Here is a 24292-nt window from a genome sequence, read left to right on the forward strand (position 1 = left end):
TTCTTATATGAAGAATGTGCTTGTTTAACTGAAATAATCAAGATCACTACAATTGAATGCATATGGACTCCACTTTAGTTTGACAGTAGTCATTCAGGTCAATTGGATGGACATTACCTTACTTTAACTGTGAGACTTCTTAAACATTACAGACATGTCATTAGTAGCCTTGTAGGCTAGGTTTACTGCAACACATTAAGTGCAAATCTTAGGTAATTGACACAATTCCAATCTCCCAGAAACACTATTATCAGCTATTTTATATATAACATACTTCACAGGAAAAGGGAGAGTAGCCAATTAGACTACAGAATTATACCCAGGGAGAGGGTAGATTATTGATTGTTTTTGAATCTTCTAGATGCTGTAGGGTAGTTCCATTCTTCCCATTTCATCCCGGGAGAGGGTAGTAACTATTAGCCTAGGGAGAGTGGAGTAGTCTATACCATACACATTTCATCTAGGGAAAGGAAATGGTCTATAGCATACATGCTTCATCCAGGGACATCGCAGTAGACCTTAGATTACATAGCCTACTTACACCAAATGTATGGGTAGGAGAGGGGCATTCTTCTGAAAACTGTGAGGTTAAGAGAGAAACAAGAATTGTGATTGTTGTTCACAGATTACTGAATTGTCAAGCTATCCCTGCAGTAATACTTGATTGTTAAGGTGGGTCTCCCAGGCAGATGGAAGGCCGGGAGAATGACCATGTGGGATGTAGACATGCAGAGAAATAGGTCCTAGAAATATGTCCCAAAAAAGAAGAAATGTGTTGAGATGCTTAAAAGGACCTGACACTCACTTGACATCATCAGATGAATTAACTGTGATAGTGGTTGTATGATGATGCTGTTGCATGAATTTAACCTGATGTACCTAGTCAGGCGACAAAGACAGTCACATGCATAGCTCAAATGTGGCTATGGCAGATGCTAGCGATGTTTCTGTTACACAAATGCTATCAGCGTTCATAAAGAATTGATGTGTGTGTACATCTTTAAAGTCTGCTTTAAGACTGGATATTGTGTAGAGCCATTGTAAATGAACTGGCTTTTGTAGGAGTCAGTGTGTGAGAGGCATTTAGTGTAAAATGTGACATAGGTAGAGAGGTGATAGTTGGAGAAGGGTGCAAATGAGATTAAACTAGGGAATGTTATGACAGGTTTGATGGGAAGGTTAGTTGTCCAAAGAGTAACGAGTGCAGTGGTGTGTATTGTATGTGGCATGGGTGACAAACTGGATGGTAGAGTGGTAAAGAGTATCAAGTTTGGATAGTGTACCTTTTGCAGTATATAGCTTACACACTTCAACCAGGGAGAGGGTTTTAGCCTTTAATCTAAACACTTCATCCTGGGAGAGGACAGTAGCCCACAGACTACATAGCCTACTTACACCAAGTGTAGGGGGGGCATTCTTCTGGAAACTGTGAGGTGTAGAGAGAAACAAAAGTTGTGAGTGTTCTTCATAGGTAGCTGAATTATCAAGAAATCCCCGCACTGAGACTTGATGGTAGAGGTGGGCCTTCCAGGCAGATGGAAGGCCTGGAGAATGATCATGTGGCATGTAGACATGCAGAGAAATAGGTTCTAAAACATATGTACCAAAATAGAATGAATGTAATGAGATTCTAAAAAGGACCTGACTCTCACTTGACGCCTTCAGATGAATTGAATGTGAATGCAGTTGTATAATGATGATGATGATGATCATGGTGATGATGATACTGTTGCATGAATTTGACCTGATTCACCTGGTCAGGCGACATAGATGCTCACATGCATAGCTCCAATGTAGCTATGGCGTGTTTTGCTCGTTGGCTTTGATGCGTTCATTGTGCTTGGCCCCGTTATTGCTGCTTGCAGCTATATTTATTATTATTTTTTCTGCCATGGAAGTCTATGGCAGGCCCTATAGCCGATTGGTAACTTTTTACAAAATTTTGCACAATAGTAGAGGCTCATAACTCGAAGCCATGGAGCAAGTCTCACATTGATTGGCCAAAAGGGGGCGCTATAGCAGCCGACTGAAGTTGCGAACTTTGAACAGGCATATCTCAGGCCCTGTTTGACCTACAGACATGCCACTTTGCACACATATGTCTCTCCTCAGGATGAACAAATTTGCCTCAAGAACCCATAACTTCCGGTTATATAGATTTTCCGCCATTTTGAATTTTTTGAAAAACGCTTAAAATCTATCTCCTCCTAGAGACTTAGACCAATCTGCATGACATTCGGTACAAACAATCTAGGGAACAATATCTAAAATTCCATCTCGGCAAAAGTTTAAAAAGTTACATTTAGCAGCAACTATGAGCCAATGAAAATGGCATAGGGCGTGGCTTTTCACATAAAGTGGTATACTTTCTTAAGGGTTGTGCAGAACACCATGCCACTTTGTAGACATCTCTGCAGATATAACCTGAGGCGGCCACTGCATTATTGGCCCAATAAAACCAAATGGGGGCGCTAGAGAGCTCATTTTCATTTTAGGCCTAACCGCCATGCAGAGTTTTCCGAAAAACAGTACAGTGGTACCAGGGTATGTCTAATGGTCATTGGAGAAAGAAGAGCCTGATTGGCCACAGGGTGGCGCTATAACAAGCCAAAATACATAAAAGGGGCAAAAATGCTAACTTTGAAAGGTCATATCTCATGCCCCGTTGGAGCTAGAGTCATGACGCTTTGGAGGCATATATGTCTCATCAGGTTGAACAAATTTGCCTCAAAGAGCCATAACTTCAGATTATGTTAATTTGCAACAATTTTGCAATTGTAGAAAAACACTTAAAATCTATCTCCTCCTAGAAAGTTTTGTCAATCTACATGAAGCACAGTAGGTAGAATCTAGCAATTAATATCTAAAGTTCCATCTCGGCATAATTTAGAAAACTTGATGAAAAGAGCCACTATGAGCAATTGAATATTGCAGAGGGTGTGGCTTTTCACAAAAAGGCATATTACTTCTGATGGAATAGATGGAACACCACAAAACTTTGTGTTCATATCAACAATGTCAGCCTGAGGAAAGCCTCCATTACTGGCCAGATCAAACTGAATGGGGGCGCTAGAGAGCTCATTTCCTGTTAAGGCCTAACCGCTTGGATGGTATTTCCTAAAACAGATATAGTAGTACCAGAGCATATCTTGAGGTAACTCAAGAAATATGAAGCAGTTAGGCCAAAGGGTGGCGCTATAACAAGCCCAAATTCTTAAAAGTGGCTTAAACGCAATTGATTGCTGTAGCGCCCCCCGTTGCTAAATGGGGTTCATAATGCTTGTATGGGTAGCGGATGGCATGCTCTACAACTTACTAATTGGGCACAACACTGTCAGATTACATTTTGATGTTTATATAAGCATTGTTGTGCAAAGGGACCCCCATTGCACTTTCATTGTATTTTCATTGCTAGAATTAAACCAATGTGCCGTCTCTTCTTATATGAAGAATGTGCTTGTTTAACTGAAATAATCAAGATCACTACAATTGAATGTATATGGACTCCACGTTAGTTTGACAGTTGTCATTCAGGTCAATTGGATGGAAATGTAGACCTTAAATTACATAGCCTACTTACACCAAATGTATGGGTAGGAGAGGGGCATTCTTCTGAAAACTGTGAGGTTAAGAGAGAAACAAGAATTGTGAGTGTTGTTCACAGATTGCTGAATTGTCAAGCTATCCTTGCAGTGATACTTGATGGTAAAGGTGGGTCTCCCAGGCAGATGGAAGGCCTGGACAATGACCAGGTGGGATGTTGACATGCAGAGAAATAGTCACATGCATAGCTCAAATGTGGCTATGGCAGATGTTAGCCATGTTTCTGTTACACAAATGCAATCAGCGTTCATAAAGAATTGATGTGTGTGTACATCTTTGAAGTCTGCTTTAAGACTGGATATTGTATAGAGCCATTGTAAATTAACTGGCTTTTGTAGGAGTCAGTGTGTGAGAGGCATTTAGTGTAAAATGTGACATAGGTAGAGAGGTGATAGTTGGAGAAGGGTGCAAATGAGATTAAACTAGGGAATGTTATGACAGGTTTGATGGGAAGGTTAGTTGTCCAAAGAGTAACGAGTGCAGTATGTGTATTGTATGTGGCATGGGTGACAAACTGGATGGTAGAGTGGTAAAGAGTATCAAGTTTGGAAAGTGTACTTTTTGCAGTATATAGCTTACACACTTCAACCAGGGAGAGGGTTTTAGCCTTTAATCTAAACACTTCATCCTGGGAGAGGACAGTAGCCCACAGACTACATAGCCTACTTACACCAAGTGTAGGGGGGGCATTCTTCTGGAAACTGTGAGGTGTAGAGAGAAACAAAAGTTGTGAGTGTTCTTCATAGGTAGCTGAATTATCAAGAAATCCCCGCACTGAGACTTGATGGTAAAGGTGGGCCTTCCAGGCAGATGGAAGGCCTGGAGAATGATCATGTGGCATGTAGACATGCAGAGAAAAAGGTTCTAAAACATATGTACCAAAATAGAATGAATGTAATGAGATTCTAAAAAGGACCTGACTCTCACTTGATGCTGTCAGATGAATTGAATGTGAATGCAATTGTATAATGATGATGATGATCATGGTGATGATGATACTGTTGCATGAATTTGACCTGATTCACCTGGTCAGGCGACATAGATGCTCACATGCATAGCTCCAATGTAGCTATGGCGTGTTTTGCTCGTTGGCTTTGATGCGTTCATTGTGCTTGGCCCCGTTATTGCTGCTTGCAGCTATATTAATATTTGTTTCTGTTTTGAAATATGGAGAATCTAAAGTATTCCTGTAGCATGCATTTTTAGAAATATGATTCAGTTATGATAAATAAGCTAATTGATTGCACCCAAATTTGCTTTTTTGAGAGAATTTAAATGCTATAGTAAATGCAACACCAAATATGATTTGGATAAAATCGCTTCCTCATGATGAATCAGTAATGTTAATTGTGCTTTCAGATTTTGTGTTACATTATTAAAGAACATTATATGAATCCTTTTAAAATAAATGGCAAATGTGGGTATAATCAGTTTGCTTACTTCTCACAAATGGAATAGCATTTCATAAACATAGCATTCATATCTATGTTTAACGATAGAAACAACATTAGAGCAATCTGAGATGCTGGATGTCATGGCAGGTTGATTTTACAGAATGAACTAAGAGGGAGAAATATTCTACTCACAGCGGATGACTCTTCATTTCTTTGCAGGCCAAAACAGAGTGTACAGGAAGACCAGCCTTTCAGAAATACAAGGGTAAATAATCTCCATCTTCATTTGCATTCTTTAGGCCACAGGTATCAAACAAGCATAATCTATTGAAATTTTAAAATGTGTTTATACCACAAGTATTGCAGAAGTATAATCTCTTGACAATTTAAAGTGGGATTGTGCCATTATCACTGTTAGACTGTGTAGCTGTCCCTTGGTAGCTGTCCCTTGTAAAACTCATCCATTCACTCTGTTTGAATGGTGCAGTGTGGAGCACAGAGTGAGGAAGACCTAAGCATCTTCATAACATGCTCGGTTTCTAAATGTTCTGTGTTCTGTTTTACTCAGCTGGAAGGATTAATAAACCCTTTGTGAAGGTTGAGGACTCAAGCAGGTGAGTCTTTTAGGATAAGATATAGTCTTCAATCACAGCTATTTATTGTTGATATCTTTTTTATTTTTTATTTTTTACCATAATGTTCGTTTTCCTCTTCTATTGTATTTCACTTCCTCTAATGTGGAACCATGCGACCACACAGAGAAGTCCAACTCTCCCTGTTTACATTTGAGCCTCTCACTATGCATGTTCTTTTGGTGCCTTTGCCAGACATTACCGGCCAATCTACTTAGCTTTGCCCAACATGCCAGAGTTCAACCTCAGGTCAGCCCCTCCCCGCAGTCCCTTCTACATGGAGGACAAGGACCACCAGGGGAAAAAACCCAGAGACCACAGGTATGATGTAATGTAATGTATGGGAGTGACCTTAGTTCACTTTGGCACTTTTAAGAGCACTGGGGAAAAATGTTTAACTAGAAATGGTGGAACACAGACCTTCGCCCATGAATGCATTTCGTGGCTTTGTGCAAGTGCGCGCATGTGGGAGTGAGCAGGACATGTTTGGTATTGCTGCATTTGTTAGGTCGAGAACTTGATGCCATTCCAAACCCTGTTCCTCTGACCATGTTTGGTCCTTAAGTTAAAAAAATGAATGGAGGTGAATGGCTGGCCATGTATGGGTGGCTCATGGACCCACCCCGTCATTCGGATCCACTGGATATTGGGTTCTAAATTGGTCCATGCTACACCCCTACACCGAGTTTCATGAAAAGCGATGTTTTTGCACAATCCTAGTCCAAAAAATGAATGGAGATGAATGGCTGGCCTGGCTGTGTTTGTGCGGCTCGTAGACCAGCCCCATGATTCGGATCCACTCCAGAATGTCATGGGTTGTTAGTTGACCCATGCTACATCCCTCCACCGAGTTTCATGAAAATCAGTGTGGTAGTTTTAGCATAGACCTTCTCTTAAAAATGAATGAAGGTGAATGGCAGTATACTTTCTTGAGCATATCCTTGTCAATCAGGGAAAAGGAAAACTGCATTTGAATGGCTGGCTGGGGAACATGATTACAACTCTCAGCAAGGGGTTGTTGAGTAATACTGATCCTAATGGTTTTCATTAGCTTATGAGGCTTGTTAGGCCATACATCCCTAGTCGTGTTGTGTCTGTTTATTGTATTGAATGCTAACTTGCACTTAATATTGTATTTTGTATTTGTCTGTTTTTATATTGTAAAGCACTTTGGTGCAACTTAGATTGTTAAATGTGCTATATAAATAAAGTTGACCTTGACCTTGACCTTGTAATCTCTTCTGGTCAGAACCAGGAAGAACAGAGACAAGAAACGAGGGGGCTACTGCGAGTGCTGCATGCTGAAATACGACAACATCAAAGCTGTAAGTTGGAGTGGTGCTAAATGCATGACAAGAGACTGTTAATATGTTATAGCATTTGGACATGAACAATCATTACCTAGTTATTAAAATGATTTATTAAAAAGCAAACCAAAACCATTTAGAAGCTGTTCATAAGTGAACGGTGTGCCCAGGTTTGACCTGTGTCCATGTTTTTGCAGCATTTCCAGAGTGAACATCACAGAGCGTTCTCCAAGAGTGATGAGTACCTGCTGGTGGACAGACTGGCCTCAACACTGCCCTTTAACTTTATCCACCTCAAAACACACAACCAAAGGTTGGTACTAGGGTTGGGTATCGATCCGAATTTCAAGAATCGATTCGATTCCGATTCACAAGGTGCAGAATCGATTATCTCGATTCGATTCAATATCAATTCAGTTAGTGTTACTAAAACCTGTTTTTTTTTTTTTTTTTAGCTGTAACCTTAATTACATAACTGCCAAGTTATGCAACACATCAATACTAGGGCTGGGTATAGATACTGATTTCCGTGAATGAGTGAACGAATGAACGAATGAATGAACTATTCATTCCTTTATTTATTCATTCATTCATTCATTAAATAAAAGATCGATTTTGGGATTCATGAATCGATTCTGAATTATTTGATTCAGAATCGATTAATCGATTTTTTTTAACCCAGCTCTAGTTGGTACTACTTACTAAGTGCCAGTACCATACTTTACTCTCCTTGTTACCTCTGGTGGTACCACTCTATAATCTGTGTTTGGTTTCCTGCAGGCCTAAGTGCAGTATCACCTCCATCCTGCGGGTAGACGAGGAAGAGGCACAGGGTGCGGACGCTAACGAGACGGCGAGAGCTCTTACCTCACTCTGGCCTGCCACAGAGGACCCCCAGGATGGGGGAAGCCCCCCAAAACTTTCACCGAAGCACAGCAGCCTTCCTCCGCCCCTCAGCCACAGTGCTGGGGAGAGGAGGGACTGCGACGATGTTCCAGACAGGCATCAGCGCAGGCACAGACCCCCCTCCCGCAAACGACCCTGCAGGCAGGGCTCCCCTCACACCCCTCCCCCAAGGACTGGGCTCTGTCGGAGACCTGGATCTACAGCAGAGAGAGAGCCCTCTACAGGCAATCCATCTAACCGCGACCCGGACGCCAACTCCACACTCACCCAGGGTGACCAGGAGAGCCAGAGAACCTGCGAGGACAACAACAGACCCGCTTTGCTTCGTCGTGGAGGGGATTTACAGTGTGGTGTTCCCTCAGTGAGCCTGGCTGTAAAGGATGAGGAATCACCACTGCCTCTAGGGGGCTGCGTGGAAGCAGGCCGGTCTCTCCTGGGGAACGGGGAAGGAGTATCGGAGTGCAAGGAGAGCAGCACTCTGACACACAGCCCCTCTCCTGTCGGACGCTTACGGAGGAAGGTCAGGGGATTCAAACGGAAGAGACGGAAAGTGGACACACAGACAGTGACTGAGGAGTGTGGGAAACCCAGGGATGTTCCCAGTAGCTCCGGCCTCGACCTGTGGCAGCTTTTCCAATCAAGTGAGGACATGGACTGGGAGTTCCGGGGCTTTGTGGAGAGTGAGGAAGGGAAGGAAGGGAGGAGGAAAGAAAGAAGGAAGAAATAAAGGAAGAGAGAAAGAAAGGGCATAAGGGTGACCTGGAGATGGGTCCATCAGTTTATCACTAGAAGGACCCCCCCCCCCCGAACATGTTCCAGCACATTTCAGATCAACCCTATGATACTATGGACTTTCCCAAATGTGTTTTGAAATATAGTTTCACTTATTGTGGCTTGCCTGCCGGACTTGCTTGGCTGTTTACCCAGAATGCCCTGTTATTTATATAATAAATGGTGCCCTTTCGATGGGCGGGGGGGGTGGCTGGGCTACTCAACAAGACTTCCTGTATTTGGAGTGAGGGTACTGCAATAAATTGTAAAATTGCAGATGCAGATAGACCACTACCACCACATTTGAATGTGAATGTTGCCTTTTGGTACAGTATGTGGCATCATACATGTTGTATTAGGAGGACTCATCTCTTGTGTGCAATTTCCCTGATTTGATTGTGCATTATCAGCTTTTCTTTTTCAAATGTACTTGTGATTCAGATCAAAAAAGAGGCTTATAAAAGTGAGAATTAGAATGAACTTAAACACGTAGTCTGTGCAAATACTCATATCAGTCAAAATGTGCCTTCATGTTGATCCACTGTCTAAGCCACTCCCGACAGAGTCGGGCAGATATCGCCCACATTTCCAACCTCAGTAATAAATAAAAATGAAATTGCATTTGCTCATTGTGAATATGGATAGGATAGCATTACCCTGGGCCTATCTGAAGGAGCAGCGCATTAGCTAGATAGTTTTCCGCCTTTGTTTATCTGCATTTAGTACATTAGGACAGTGGCCATGTTCTCCCTCATTGCTTTGGGATGGATGTGCCGGGGTAAGGGGGTGTTACTATGTTGGCTCTGAATCAGTGGTGATAGGGTAGAGTACAAGCTGCTGTTTTATACTTCGGCATATAGGAGCACAAACGGAGGCAGAGAATGGCTAATTGGCAGCTGAAAATGCTATCAATTACTCATGAGGGAATGAGGGTTAATTGCTTACGAGGAGAGGGGTTATACAAGTTTCCTTCACTATTTGGAAAACAGCTTGTTTCCAGATACAGGTTATTCATGGCATGTGTCCCCATGGACACAACATATGCTACAGTTCATTGGTTCACTCTGGTTGTGAGTGTGCTGTGAGCATGCACACATGTGGAGGACCTATAGGTTACTGTAGGAACTAGTTACTGTTGCCTAGATCCCGCAGTAGATAGAGGCCTTCTGAGATATTTGGTTATATGACACAAAGCAGAGGTTCTCCCTAATCTTGTGCTATGTTTTTGCCTCGCCCCACAGGGATTACAATTTTTGTCTGACAGTCTTGTCTGTCATCTGAATGCACCATGGTGTGTATTTGTTAAAGTTTTTAGCCAATCATCCGCACCATGGGCATGTATTTATTAAATTTCTATTTCTAGTATTTATCCAATCACATCGCATTGGGCGGTGCCACTTGGAAATTGTTAAGGTTTTTAGCCAATCATTGCGTTGGGTGGGTGAAGCCTCTAATTGCATTGGGCAGGTTCAGCCTGTTAGCCTTAAGTTTTTAGCTTGGAACAATGGAGGCTCAATATCGAGGCCAAACAGTGTGTAATCGCCTCAATAACAATAAGAACCCTAATACAAAGTTTGTAGGGCTGCCACTAAGAGGCCGACTTTGCAGCAAGAATATTGGTCGCGAACGCTAAAGAGCGCAATGAGGGGTGAGACGTAATGGGCCCTGGTTAGAAAAGTTTTGCCATTTTTGGTTATTTGAGATGCTCCACATCAATGCCCCATGAGTGGGGACCTGTCCGAGAGACCAGTTAGCCTAGCATGCCTTGCTATAGGTAATTCTTTACAGAAACAACTGAATTACCAATCTGATATTCTCATAAACTACAAATGGTGCTCAAAGAATGCATTTCGTGACTGTGCGTGCACGTGAGTGTGCAGGGCATGTTTGGTATTGCTGCATTCATTAGGTCGAGAGCTTTATGCCAGTCCAAGCCCTGTGTCTCTGTGACCTTCCCATGTTGAGATATGGCTATTTCAATTCACCCCATTGACAAGTCCAAAAATGAATGGAGGTGAATGACCAGCTGTGTTTGGGTGGCTCGTGGAATATGGACCCGCCCAGTGATTCGGATCCGCTCCAAAATTTAATGGGTTCTAAGGTGGCTGATGCTACACCCCTCCACCTGAGTTTCATGAAAATTGGTCTGGTAGTTTTTGCGTAAACCTAGTCCAAAAAATGAATGGAAGTGAATGTCCGGCCGTGTTTGGACGGCTTGTGGACCCGCCCCGTGATTCGGATCCGCTCCAAATTTTAATGGGTTCTAAGTTGGCCCATGATACACCCTTCCACCAAGTTTCGTGAAAATCGGTTTGATAGTTTTTGCTTAATCCTGCTAAAGAACGAACCAACACGCCACCGAAAACAACCTCTCGCCCTGCGCTGGGGCGGAGGTAATAACATATTCATATTCAATTAGATAGCCTAGTGTAAGGAGACCAGCACTACAGTTCCCGACATCCCATCGCGGCTCATTCTCATATTTATGCATGAGGCGCTTCTGCAGTGAGCCGCTGGATATTGATGTGTTTTAAGGAGGTGTCCCCGGTCCTCTCCTCCCTCCTCTCCATACACTCCTCTCCTCCCTCTTTGCTGTGCGTTCCGTAGGGGCTCAGCGCGCTCAGATGCGCGAGAGACACAAGAACCCCCCGATGGACCCCAGCGCGAGGGACTGCGCTACCAGACGACCAGCGCGCGCTCCCAGCGCAGCATCTGATCGAACGTGAACAGACTCCTCTAGCGAAGGGAGGGCTTCTCAAGTCTGCTTTTGGAATACCGCATTGTTTTTATTTCCGTTAATTCTAGGTAACTAGGTGATGATGTATCTGCGATTGTGGATTTCCTTTTACGTCTTCGGACTGATGTACATCGTTCACTCCACCAATCCTCATCGAAATGGTAATGTAGGCTATAAAATAACGGCCACTATCTGTTTTATTGGATAGCCTTTTGCCGAACCCCGACATAAACAGTTTCTTAAAAAAAAATGCATGTCTCCTAGCCTACATTTTTATTGGCGGTTTATTTCAGTAATTGATCTAAGATCAGACTACAATACGAAATAGCTATTTCTGTTTGCATGGCTCCAATCATTGCTAGCTATGTAAAAAAAAAAAATCGCAGTAATAAAAATCGCTGTTTTCCACACTGTGCAGGAGACGCCTTGCCGAACGCCAAGGCTCTTCGTGATGCAAGCAGGTTTGTCGGGAAGGAGGACACAGTCCCTTTCCGCCTGCTGTATAGCATGCACAACCACAGCCAAATCACACATGATGTCCTCAACACAAGAATAAAAGCAAGCTCCGGCTCGACACAGGTAAACGAATTAGTTTAGTGTTTTTGTTTTTATTGTGATGGTACCCGCGATGTGCGGATGGGAAGAAAGATGCCCCCGGTAGTCTACCCGTTGCCATTGGAGACTCCCGTTATTCTGATGTTGTTTATGTGTTTGTTGATTCGTCCTCTCGTCTGCTCTATTGATGAATTAGAGAGTAATTTGCATTTCCACTCATGATTTGGCCCATACACACGTGGAGCGAGTTTGCGATTTTCCACAATAGGCACAAGGCACAAGAAAAACCCCGTCTGTGGCAGATGATCGTCGGCTATCTATCCTATATGCACATCTAAACAAAATACATGCCAGATTACTAGGCCATGTAGATTTAGGCCTTTAGAAATATGTGTGAACATACAAATCAAGCTTAGTCTAGCCTACTCAATTATGTTGAGATGTTGTTAGATGGATGACCAGGTAGGTGACTGATGCTCGTCATGCCTCGTCTTATTTTTGTGTTTGTCATTTTGTGGTGTTTCAATCTGTGCACCTCCATCCATCTGACTCCACATAAGTCTAGCCGGAGAGACCCTTGATCATTGAAAATAAATGTCCACTGTAGTCTCTCAGTGTGGTCTAGATCACATGATGCAAATGAGAGATCGGAAAGTATACTGGACACAACCCAGGTTATGCTAACATGAGTTTCACTGCCTGCCTGTCCAGGGCTCCCACAGAGTCAGAGAGAGGGTTGCAGATGGTGACGGGTAGGGTCTTAACCCTTTGTCTCGCACGTTCTTCAGGCCAAGGGAGAGGCAGACCATGTAGGCCATCTGCCGCTACATTTGGCTATATGTATGTTGTTTATGTTGCACAACTGTGGTCTAATATTGAGCCGAGCTCTGATATCTTGTTGTGATATCGATGGTCTATTATTCTGTGGCTTTCTTCAGGACCAACTTTGGGCCAAAGGGGTAGATCCAGCGGAGACACTGTGCCCGCTTATTATGTCACTACGCACAGTGGGCTATCAGAGATATCAGAAACTGTCTCACGGTGAATGTGTAATGTTCGAGCGAGAGAGGGACAGATGAGAGAGAGAGAGAGAGAGAGAGAAGAGATATGTTGGAATCTTTTCTTGATCTGATCAGTCTTTGAGCTCCTGATGATTCTCTAGAGAGCTGTCGACCTGCAATCAGCAGCAGTGTCACTATAGACAGAGCTTTGTCTGTTTTTAGCACACTATCCTAGTCTCTGAAAGGAATTTGTCATGACATTCTTAAACGTGTGACACCTAAAAATAAACTTCTGTTTTATTGCCTATTTTCAGTTACAGACTTAGACTACAGCTTTTAATGATGATGTTTGCGAAACGTTCTTGTGGAAGACTAAAGTAGCAACCAACTTTCAGTAGGATCTCCAGGAAATCTGTCTGTCTGTGGGTACAGTGTGTGTGTGTGTGTGTTGCAGTGAGCACTTAGAGTCATAGTTCCATAACCATCAGTGGAGTCAGGTCTGCTATGATGCAGCAATCAATGAAACAGGAGTCGGGGATGATCTTAAAGCCCCAGCCTAGCTCAGTCAAACTGGGAAATCTCCTCAGATGAAATACAATTACTGGCACCACTTCACATGGATTCCATCTGCGTGATTAGATTTAATTCTGGAGTGTGCTGTGAAGGATCACCCTTGAGCGGGCGCACACACACACACACACACACACACACACACACACACACACACACACACACACACACACACACACACAATAGAGTGTTGTCACTGGGGATCTCATAGTCTACGGTCATCTTTGGGTGAAGAGTGGTGCATCTCTTTACTGACACAGGACAGACACAGTCCCCTCTCCTCCCCCCTGTTCCCTGCAGTGTCCGGTTCATAGTGAGGACGGCCTGTGGGTCAAGCCTGAGGGAGCGTTAGGCTACCTGTGTTAATCTAGCTGTGGGACGTGAGCTGCACAGGAACAATAGTGGGGAGGTCTCATTGCCCCAGGGGGTAGTAATAAACCGTGCACCATATGTGCTCAGCGTTGCTGATGTATTAAAACCTCCCCCCACTCCATCCCACCACCACAAATCAGTCACACCCGCACAAGCCATCAGGGAAGGTAGGGCACTGTGTGTGTGTGTGTGTGTGTGAGAGAGTGTGTGTGTGTGTGTGTCATCCATATGTGTGGATAGGAGATCGATGGGAGTGTATTTAAGTAGATGATACCTGTCACTCAAAAGAAGAGATCCAGCCCCTACAGAAATGTATGAGTTTCTGGAATCTCTGGTCAAAGAATGACAGTTGATTCAAAACTTGATATGTGGTTGATACTTCCCTCGGGATGGGAAAAAAAATCCATTAATCAAATTCGCCTGATGTTGAAAAATGTCAATTTGTGAAAAAGTGACCTTTTGTATCTTATGTTTAACATCCTCAGGTGAACCACGTGGCCCAAGCCAGCTTTCAAGTGGACGCTTTTGGTCAACAGTTTATCTTGGATGTGGAACTAAACCAGTGAGTATATGACCTACAGTATCATCCGCTATGACTATTTATTCTGTAGCATCCCAGAGCCATCCTGAGTTGAATTCTTACTTCCTTCTCTGGTAGATGTGGTTGTAATCTCGTGTCATCTCATTGCTGCTGGTTGTTTTGTACATGACACAGCATCTTTTGCATCCAACAACAGGATCCAAATAAAGAGTTCTCTTACATAAATATCTCAGTTTTGATACATTTTGATAAATCATTTTTTCCAATCAAATATCGATATCAAATATCAATCAAATTGCAGTTGGGTTGTTTTGATTAAGTAAAGAACAGTGTTCTTCGTTTGATTGGTATTTGATATCGATATTTGATTAAAAATATTAATCAAAATGTATCAAAACGGAGACATCTGTCTTTGCAAATGAACTCATCAGATGTCCCCTTTCTGAATCTTTGGTATGTGAATGGGTGGGAAGCTCCCAAGAGGAGCACTACTTGTGAACAATGAATGACTTTGTTGGGCTGAATACTGTACACCCAATACAAACCACATACAGACATTTTTTAAATATTTGTAGTTTGAGCACATTGTCTCTCGAGTTAAATCTGTCTGTAAGGGCTCTCTCTGTCCTCAGACGAGTCCTGTGGTATTTCAGCAGAGGCTGGTCATGGTGGTGCTCAGAGCAGACAGGGCCATGTTTCCCTGTTCTCTCCACTTTCCTGCGACCGCCTGCCTTTTGGGCACAGTGTTCTGGGGCATGTCATATGTTGTCGTCGCTGCCTGTGCCATTGAGAATACATAATCCCTTGTGATATGTGCGTGAGTGCTGGTATTGATTCTACTAAAAAGAAGACTTTCAAGACTGTGCATCCGGCAAGAGACTGTTGTCCATTTAGTCTGGTTTTGAGTTGTGCTCACATGCCCTTCTTCATAAATAACATGTAACATGTGATTTGGTGTGGGCATATTTTGTGTAAGTCTAGATGTGTGTGTGTGTGATATGTGTGTGTTTGGTCATTGTGTATGTGGTGTAGGGGTGGGGTCCTATCATAATGCCAGGTGATTTACGGTAAAGACTGTCAGGGCAGGGCACTGCCCTGTCAGACACCCATATCGATCACACCCCCGCTGATGGGGCGAGAGTCTCTCTCTCTTTTTCTCTCTCCCTCCGTGTTTCTCCGTCCTGCTCTCTCCACTGTCTTTATCTGTTTCCCCCACTTAGACTCCCTTGAGTTATTACTGAGTTATTACCAAGTTATTACTGAGGTATTACCATTCCTTCTTTCCTGACTTTGAGAGATGGATTCCTGTAAACGCGTTGCATCATCAGGATGGGCCTGCACTGGGGTGAGGCTATCTCTCTCCTATCTCTCTCCTATCTCTCTCCTATCTCTCTCCCATCTCTCTCCCATCTCTCTCCCATCTCTCTCCCATCTCTCTCCTATCTCTCCCATCTCTCTCCCATCTCTCTCCTATCTCTCTCCCATCTCTCTCCCATCTCTCTCCCATCTCTCTCCCATCTCTCTCCCATCTTTCTCCCATCTCTCTCCCATCTCTCTCCCATCTCTCTCCCATCTCTCTCCTATCTCTCTCCTATCTCTCTCCTATCTCTCTCCTATCTCTCTCCCATCTCTCTCCCATCTTTCTCCCATCTCTCTCCTATCTCTCTCCTATCTCTCTCCTATCTCTCTCCTATCTCTCTCCCATCTCTCTCCCATCTCTCTCCTATCTCTCTCCTATCTCTCTCCTATCTCTCTCCCATCTCTCTCCCATCTCTCTCCCATCTCTCTCCCATCTCTCTCCCATCTTTCTCCTATCTCTCAGCACATTCACAACCATAAGCAACCACAGCAGGCCTTGGAGGGTGGCTGAAAATTAGGCTATAATTGAATTTACAAGCATAGAGGAATTATTCGTCATCAAGCATACACACACACACACACACACGCACACACACATACAGTGCACATACACTCACACAAACACACAGACACACATATATTCACACACCCACTCACACACACACACACACACAAGCACACACACACACGCATGCATGCCCACATACGCGCACACACACACACACACACACACACACACACACACACTGTTGTGTGTGACCTGGTTCTGATTCTGAATGAGAACTAGAGAACGTCTTGTGTTCTTTTTATCAGTGGAACAGCAGGATCCAGGGAAGGCTTGCGTGCTCCCATTGTACATAATCTCATTTATTTTCAAAGACACCCCCTTCATTATCCCACTTTCTCTGTCTCTCTCCCTCTCCTGACGCACAACCCGTAGGGTTAATGCTATGCTGTGTGTGTGTGTGTGTGTGTGTGTGTGTGTGTGTGGGAGGGTGTCTCTGCCATGTTACTCTTCATGGGTAGTACTACACGGCTGCTGTCCTGTCCCAGTCCCAGTTTTCCCCGTCTCCCGGGAGCAGATTCCCAGCTGTATCCCAGAATCCTCTCCCCGCGCCTCTCCTTGCTCATCCTCTAATGCCAGGGCCAAGAACTGCTCCACTGTTCGCTGACCTCACCCTTAACCAGGCACACACAACTCATGGTCATGAGACGGCATTCTCAAGCCGTGCGAGTGTGTGTATATTCGAACAGCTGATATGTGTGTCCTTATGCTAAGAATATTCTTGAACAACAACTCTCTGTGAGCTGTGCTTGTTCGGGACTTCCTGATTCAGGCCTTCCCACTGAGGTGTGTCTAGGCTGGGGTCAGGAGGTCAGCACTTCCACAGCTCTCCCCTTTGTCCTCTCGCTGCCGTCTATGCGTCTGGCTCCAAATTGCCATTCATGGGTTTGGAGTGGGCTAGGAGGTTGGGGGTGGGTGGGGGGTGGACTCTTTTCATAATCCCCCCCTCCTGGCCTGCACCCCGTTCATGAGCCCCCCCCTCCCCCCTCTTACAGCGCCTCCCTTACCCCTCCCTTCCCACCTGCTCACATTGAATAATTGATGTCCCTGTAAGATTAAAGGGGGGTGTGGAGATGGGAGGTGTGTGTGTGGAGATGGGAGGTGTGTGCCTGCATGTGTGTAATTTGTGTGTAATGTGATTTCCGCCTCTTGGTCACCGTATGGTGAAACAGAAACATCCAGCTACATGGGAGCATGTACACACACACACACACACACACACACACACACACACACACACACACACACACACACACACTGACAAACACACACTGACAAACACACACACATACACACACACACATACTGACAAACACACACATGCACACACACACACTGACAAACACACACACACACACACACACACACACACACACACACACACACACACACACACACACACACACACACACACACACACGCATCGAGCCAGTCCAGTAATGTCTCTGTAGAGGACAGCTGTGTGTGTGAATGGATCAGATTGGGGTTGTTGATGCTGTCGCAATTAGGGTTCTCAATGCGGTGTTTAGAAACCAGGCCTGAGGGCCCAAAGAAATAATGACAACATGCACTGTTATTCAGATTAGATAGAGAGGATAATCAGTTCAACTTGTACTTAGTCCCAAAACATAGTACAATGGGTAAAGCATCATTATTTATATATTGTATATGTTTTAGAGGTATAACTAGAATAGCTATGACATGTTGAAATATGAAATATTCAAGACAAGGCTGAGTCACTGTAGAAAACCATGCCTCATAAAATTAAAGCTCAATGAGAACTTTTTACAGTTCAATATTCACCTTTACTTGCTGGTTCATGAATTGGCCTTAGCAAGACACCAAAAATCGTTTTTGTGACATGAGACTACATAAGACCCTGTGAATTTATCATTTTAGAATTTCAGTGTACTGGCTAGTTCACTGGCGGGAAATCTTGTGGTGGAAGCGGAAGTGACGCGATCTGCGTGTCACAATATCAGGAAGACACTCAGGAAACACTTTGCCCCGTAAATGTATCTACATGCACATAAAAGAAAGAAGACTTTGCAGTTGGGCATATTTTAGCAGGGGTCAGAGAGTCACCTGCGTGTAGGCCTATATAAACCACTGTGCGTGGTGTTATGAGAGATACCTCTCCATTGCTGAGCAGGTTATTTCCTCTTCCTGTGTGGGGTCGTCAGGACAAAGACTGGGCCGAGCGAAACAGGATGTACTTTTACTAGAATTCGGCGGGTTCTGCAGATATTCAGACAAATTCTTTGCAGTAATGAAAGAGTCAATTACCATGCTATGTCAAATGCATAATTCATCATACTAAGAGGCCTGGGTGGGTGTTATATTTATGCGCGACGGAGAGGTAGGGGGGCGGGGACACCAGAACACTGATAAACAAAACATGTCTATTAGTCTGTGCGCAAACAGAAGCTGACTTCACATTTGTGTTTATGCTCCAATGACTTGATGGATGAGGTTTGCAAAAAAAATCTAAGATATTCTCCGCCGGCTTACAAAGGGTGGAGAATAGAGGAAGTGGAGAGAGAGGAAGAGAGAGAGAGGAAGAGAGAGAGAGAGGAGAGAGAGAGGGGAAAGAAGGAGAGAGGGAGAAGGGGGGAGAGGGGGAAGGTGGGGTTTGTGGTTCAGAAGGTACATAATAGATTCGGTGTGAAACCTCTGTGTTTTTTTGGGTGGTGTCTGGTTTGGGGGGGTCAGGTGGGGCTAGAGGCTGATGAAGTGGCGTGAGCACAATAGGCAGGAGAGAGAGAGGGAGAGAGAGAGAGGAAACTGGGATTGAAAAGCAGAAAGAGACAGAGACAGCGAAAGAGACAGAGACGAAGAGAATGTCAGAAAAAGAGAGAGAGAGCGCTAAAACGGAGAGAGAGAGAGATGGAGGTGGAGGGATTCCCCCTGGCCGTCAGCTGGGTATCGGGGAGGGTAAGTGAAGGTCTGTGGGGCGAAGGCTGCCGGAGGCGGGGTTCATACAGCAGCTCTGTCTCTGCAGCTCAGATCCGCTGGACGCCTGCGTTAACCCGACCACACGCTCTCTCCAACAGAGCTCTGATTAACAACCGGAGACATCAGAGACATGCAAAGATCTATACTGACCTGCCCTGTTTTAGTATACCCTCCACCCTTCGTGTTAACCAAGGAAATTACTTTGTTAGTGTGTGTGTGTGTGTGTTTCGTGCAAGATGGCTGCTGCGTCCTGGCTGCAGGTGCAAGCAGGAGTGCCCTCCCCAAACAGCTAACTCCACGCTAACTCCCACCCATCACAACTGCCGTAGTTAATGTAGCCAGTTGCAAAATGTTGTTTTGGGAACTGTTTGACATTGAGACCATAATCCCATAATCTGTAGGCTATCTTAAATGTGTGTGTAGGTCTCAAACCGTGAAAGGGCTGATACTGTCTGGGGTTAGCCATGCGTGTTCTTGCAAAAAGAGAGAGAGTGTGTCTGTGTGTTACTGTAAATGTGTATGTGATATAACATAGTATAACTCTCCATCACAAGCTAATCCATCATCCAACCCTCTCTCCCCTCCCTCCCTCCATTCCTGCTGCATCCCTCTATTTTCACCTCCTTCTCCTCCTCCTCCTCCTCCTCCTCCTCCCTCCATCTCTCCTCCATCTCTCTGTCCCTCTGTTCCAAGTCCTGTAATTTATTGCTGAGAGGCACAATCTGATTTACAGCAGACTAAGAAAAACACACATAGGAGAAGAGTGTGTGAAGAAGAGAGAGAGAGAGAGGGAGAGGAGAGTCACAGAAGTGGACGCAGAGTTCCAGAGAGGGGGAGGGAGAGAGAGAGAGAGAGAGAGAGAGAGAGAGAGATGTGGACGTCCTTCGTGCAACCTTGAGTCCCGGACTGGTGTGGGGGTTCTGTGCAGGAAAACACAGTGGAAAGAAGGGAGGGGGGGGAGGAGCTGATTCAGATGGGCCTACCTGAAGGATAGCCTGCTACCACTCCTCTGCTCACCCCTCCCCTCCCCTCCCCTCTTTTCCTCTGCTCTTCTTTCCTCTCCTCTCTGAAACCTCCCTTCAAATCAAATCAAACTTGTATTTCATACACAGACAACACAATGCGCTTCACAGTGAGCAATGAGGGGGATGGACATACCCCCACATATTCCAGAGGGAAGCAAAAAAAACACTTTCACCCGGGGGGACAGAAAATTGAGCTGTAAAAATTCTTCCCTGACCTCTCTCAACGAGACGATCGACCAAGCTCCTGGAAAATGTTTGTCTATTGGCTAAGAACCTTTACAGATCAATAAACATGGGCTAAATACTTCATAAGAGAGACATGGCTAACAGTAGAGTGCACAAATAGTTACAGAGATGTTGCCTACATGGTAGGCCATTATGTGTTAACTATCCCTGTAGTCTCTAATATGATATTAAAGTGAATCATATACTGTAACAAAGCACAGTAAGCACTTAGCAGAACAGGCTAATAGAGAATGCCGCAAAGCAGGGGTGGGGAAACAGAAAGCAGCGAGCCAAGAGAAAAGGGGTGTGGTTGGCTGGATTGGGACAGCTGACAACACAGAGTGGGAAGGAACTGGACATGAGGAGGCAGGGGGCCTTTCCAGGAGCCATTTGGAGGACCTTGGACAGAGGGGGGGGGGTGTTCTCCGGGACCTGCTACAGGGTGCAGGAGACAGGGGGAGTCAACAGGACCTGTTTAGAGTATAAGAGGGAGAGACACTAGGGAGGAGGACAGGGTTAGTGGCTGTACTGGACATCCACAACAGACATGGGGATATATATCGGACTCAGGGTGGTCTGCAGGTGACAGTGGGGCATTCCCTGGACCTGGTTAGAAGGTAGGAGGGAGAGAGACAGGCACTAGGGAGAGGGGAGGTAGAAAAGGGTTAGTAGCACGCAGAGCCATAAGAGCAACACAGATATTAAAACAACGTGCCAGTTGCAGGGCTACCAGCATCTGTATACACATCTAAATATACACACAGTGCATAGCAGGATATACACCAATGTATACGAAGGATTCACAAGCAGGCCGGAGGCTGCCTTTCTGTGTCTCAAGGTCCTGGCTAGTGATTGTAGGCTAGACTGAAAAGGTACGTCTTGAGATCTCGTTTAAAGATTAATCTCTCATCTCTCTCTCTCTCTCTCTCTCCCTCTCTCTCTCTCCCTCTCTCTCTCTCTCCCTCTCTCTCTCTCTCTCTCTCTCCTCTCTCTCTCTCTCTCTCTCTCTCTCCCTCTCTCTCTCTCCCTCTCTCTCTCTCTCCCTCCTCTCTCTCTCTCTCTCCCCTCTCTCTCTCACTCCCTCTGCCCCCCCTCTCTCTCTCTCTCTCTCTCTCCCTCTCTCTCTCTTTCTCTCTCTCTCTCTCTCTCTCTCTCTCTTCTCTCTCTCTCTCTCTCTCTCTCTCTCTCTGGCCCTAGGCAGGGCTCCTCTCTCTAATCTGTCTGTGTCCTCTGATCAGACAGATGCTTTAGCCAGCTCAATATCACAGGCGGAGGCGGAGTTTAGGTGTGTGTGTGTGTGTGTGTGTGTGATAGAGATGGGTTGGGGAGGAGGAGGAAGAGGGTAGAGTGAATAATTTGGGAGAGGGGGTTAGGGAGTGCTCAGGGATGGTTAGTGGGGCTAGAGATGTGTGGGGGGGGGGTGTTAGAATCAGGGGCAGGGTTCGGGGTGGGGGGGCAGTACTACACGTGCCCCTCGCTCAATTGGCGGAAGGGGGAATATGTTGGAGATGAAAGCTGCCCCCCCCCCCCCTCTCTCCTTCCCCCCTCCCCCCTCTCTCCTCGTTGGAGCCACACTCAGCATCCAGGACCATAGAGGACAAAGAGAGAGTTCGGAGCCCCATCTCAGTGAGAACAGAAGAGAACCACTATTGTTCACTGAGCAGGAAACGGCAGGGTGTTATTTAAAGACCTGTCTGAGGACTATTGTTCTTTTAAGACTAGGAGAGGGTGCCGTCGCAAAGAAAGACATAACTAGTCTTAACCAGGCTTAGGCTTTGACCCACATGGATGTAGATTGGTAGGGGATGTTTTGGGGGGTTGGGAGGCACACACACATACACACGCACACACACACACACACACACACACACACACACACACACACACACACACACACAGACACACACACATAAACACACACACTGCAATTAGAGGGATGGTCGCCACCTTCCCTTAGAGAAAGAGCAGAGGGCATGACCCCTTCACCCTGACACACCCTCAGGATGGTGTGTGTGTGTGTGTGTATGTGTGTGTGTGTGTGTGTGTGTGTGTGTGTGTGTGTGTACAAACGCTTTACAGGGTTCAGCTGTCTCAATCCAAATGCATATTTTGGACTAGTCACAGATACTTATCTGCATGGTCTGCTCAGTGCTCGTGCTCACAGCACTCCCCCCACCATGCATGACATGGTTTATTCACTAGTCAACTGTGTCCTGGTCCGTACATCCTGTGCTCAGAGCTGCCTTCACCGTGGACGAGAGAGGCTGTGTCAGAGCTGGACAAGCTGACTCCTCTGAGCAGTTATGCAGGGCTCACTACAGGACATTTAAAATCCTAACCGATTTCGAAAATTGGGTTGCATTACGCATATAAGGAGAATCTTAACATATATTCTCCTTTGAATCTCAAACCACAAAAGCGCACACGACAAGATTTGAAAATAACGGCTCATCACACAGTACAGGATATTATTGTGGAGCAACGAACCACTGATCTTGTTAAAGATATGATGATTTTTTATATTCTCTGGGCGGCCCCGATGGGTCTGCGAGCCGAACGGGAGATTTGAGATTGGATCTGTAAACCCGTCACATTACAAAATAATCTGGGCCGGATATCGGCACCGACCAACGTTCCAGACCGGATTTCTCCTCCGATTGTCGGGAGGGGTGAATCAGGGATAAATTGGCCCAAAAATCCTGTAGTGTGAGCCTGACATTAGAGCACGTCAGCTGCTGTGTTCCCCAGGTTGCCTGTGCTCAGCGTTCACGTTGCTGTTCTGACAGGTGATTTGTGGAGAATGAATTACAGCCTGGAGACCTTTAATGAGGGAGGGAGGGAGGGAGAGGGGGGGGGGGGGGGGAGGGAGGAGGGAGCAGTGAAGGAGGTGAGGGGGAGGGAGGGAGAGAGAGAGAGAGAGAGAGAGGTGGGGGGGCAGGTGAGACCAGCTGCAGATGTCCCTGAAGAGAAACCCACCCCACCCCCTTCACACACTTACACACTCCCACTTTCTCTCTCTTCTGTCTCTCACTCCTTCTCTCGCAAACCCTGTTCTCTCTCTCACCGTTCTCTTTTCACTCTCCCCTCCTTCTGTCTCCCTTGCTTCTCCCCTACACATTCACTCTGTCTCTCTACACATCGCTCTCCCCCCCTCCATCTCTCTCTCCATCTCTCTCTCCATCTCTCTCTCCCCCGACCTCTTCGCTCCAGTCCTCCCTCTGCCTTCCCTCCCCCAGCCTCATTACAGAACCCTGACGCAGCACACGGCCTTTCCTTTGTGCATTTGTGTTCATGCTTCAATTTCAAATGCAGAAACCTACTGTGTGTGTGTGTGTGTGTGTGTGTTTGTTTAAGTACAGGTGTAATGCTGGGGTTGCTTTATTTGTGTACTGAGTGTGTTTTAAGCATTTGTGCTACAATAAGCGTATTATGGCAAAACCTCGTACCCAAGCAGTCCGAGGGATCTGCCAATCTACACACACACACACACACACACACACACACACACACACACACACACACACACACACACACACACACACACACACACACACACACACACACACAGTGGCTCTGCCAATCCAGTCTTTTTGTGGTCTTTGGTGCCATGGCAATGCCTGGTGACAAGCGCCGTGAGCAGAATACCATAGCCAATGGAAACTGGTATCTGTGTGTGTGTGTGTGTGTGTGTGTGTCAGAGTAGAGTAGGGCACCTTTAGTTAATTTGCTTTCCTTTTTCCTTCATCCTAGTCATGAAGCCTGTGTTACTCAGAG

At 45.4% G+C, this 24292-nt stretch overlaps 2 protein-coding genes across 2 annotated transcripts in view; both read left to right on the forward strand.

Annotated features, from left to right (window-relative positions):
- The window catches only part of dbf4 (DBF4-CDC7 kinase regulatory subunit), a 67305-nt gene extending 58257 nt beyond the window's left edge, over window positions 1-9048 (forward strand). Inside the window, exons 8-13 of the mRNA XM_084441680.1 lie at window positions 5217-5262; window positions 5566-5611; window positions 5825-5950; window positions 6879-6954; window positions 7134-7249; window positions 7717-9048. Coding sequence (XP_084297806.1) covers window positions 5217-5262; window positions 5566-5611; window positions 5825-5950; window positions 6879-6954; window positions 7134-7249; window positions 7717-8569 — 1263 coding nt within the window. The 3' untranslated portion in view covers window positions 8570-9048. The remainder of the gene's footprint in view (window positions 1-5216; window positions 5263-5565; window positions 5612-5824; window positions 5951-6878; window positions 6955-7133; window positions 7250-7716) is intronic.
- A 2384-nt stretch (window positions 9049-11432) lies between these two features.
- The window catches only part of adam22 (ADAM metallopeptidase domain 22), a gene marked incomplete at both ends in the record, with an annotated part of 58955 nt that continues 46095 nt past the window's right edge, over window positions 11433-24292 (forward strand). The window contains 3 exons of the mRNA XM_084442423.1: window positions 11433-11511; window positions 11769-11929; window positions 14334-14410. Of these exons, the coding sequence (XP_084298549.1) occupies window positions 11433-11511; window positions 11769-11929; window positions 14334-14410 (317 nt within the window). The remainder of the gene's footprint in view (window positions 11512-11768; window positions 11930-14333; window positions 14411-24292) is intronic.

The sequence above is a fragment of the Borostomias antarcticus genome (genome assembly GCF_949987555.1).
Source record: "Borostomias antarcticus genome assembly, chromosome: 8".
In the NCBI taxonomy this organism is placed as follows: domain Eukaryota; kingdom Metazoa; phylum Chordata; class Actinopteri; order Stomiiformes; family Stomiidae; genus Borostomias; species Borostomias antarcticus.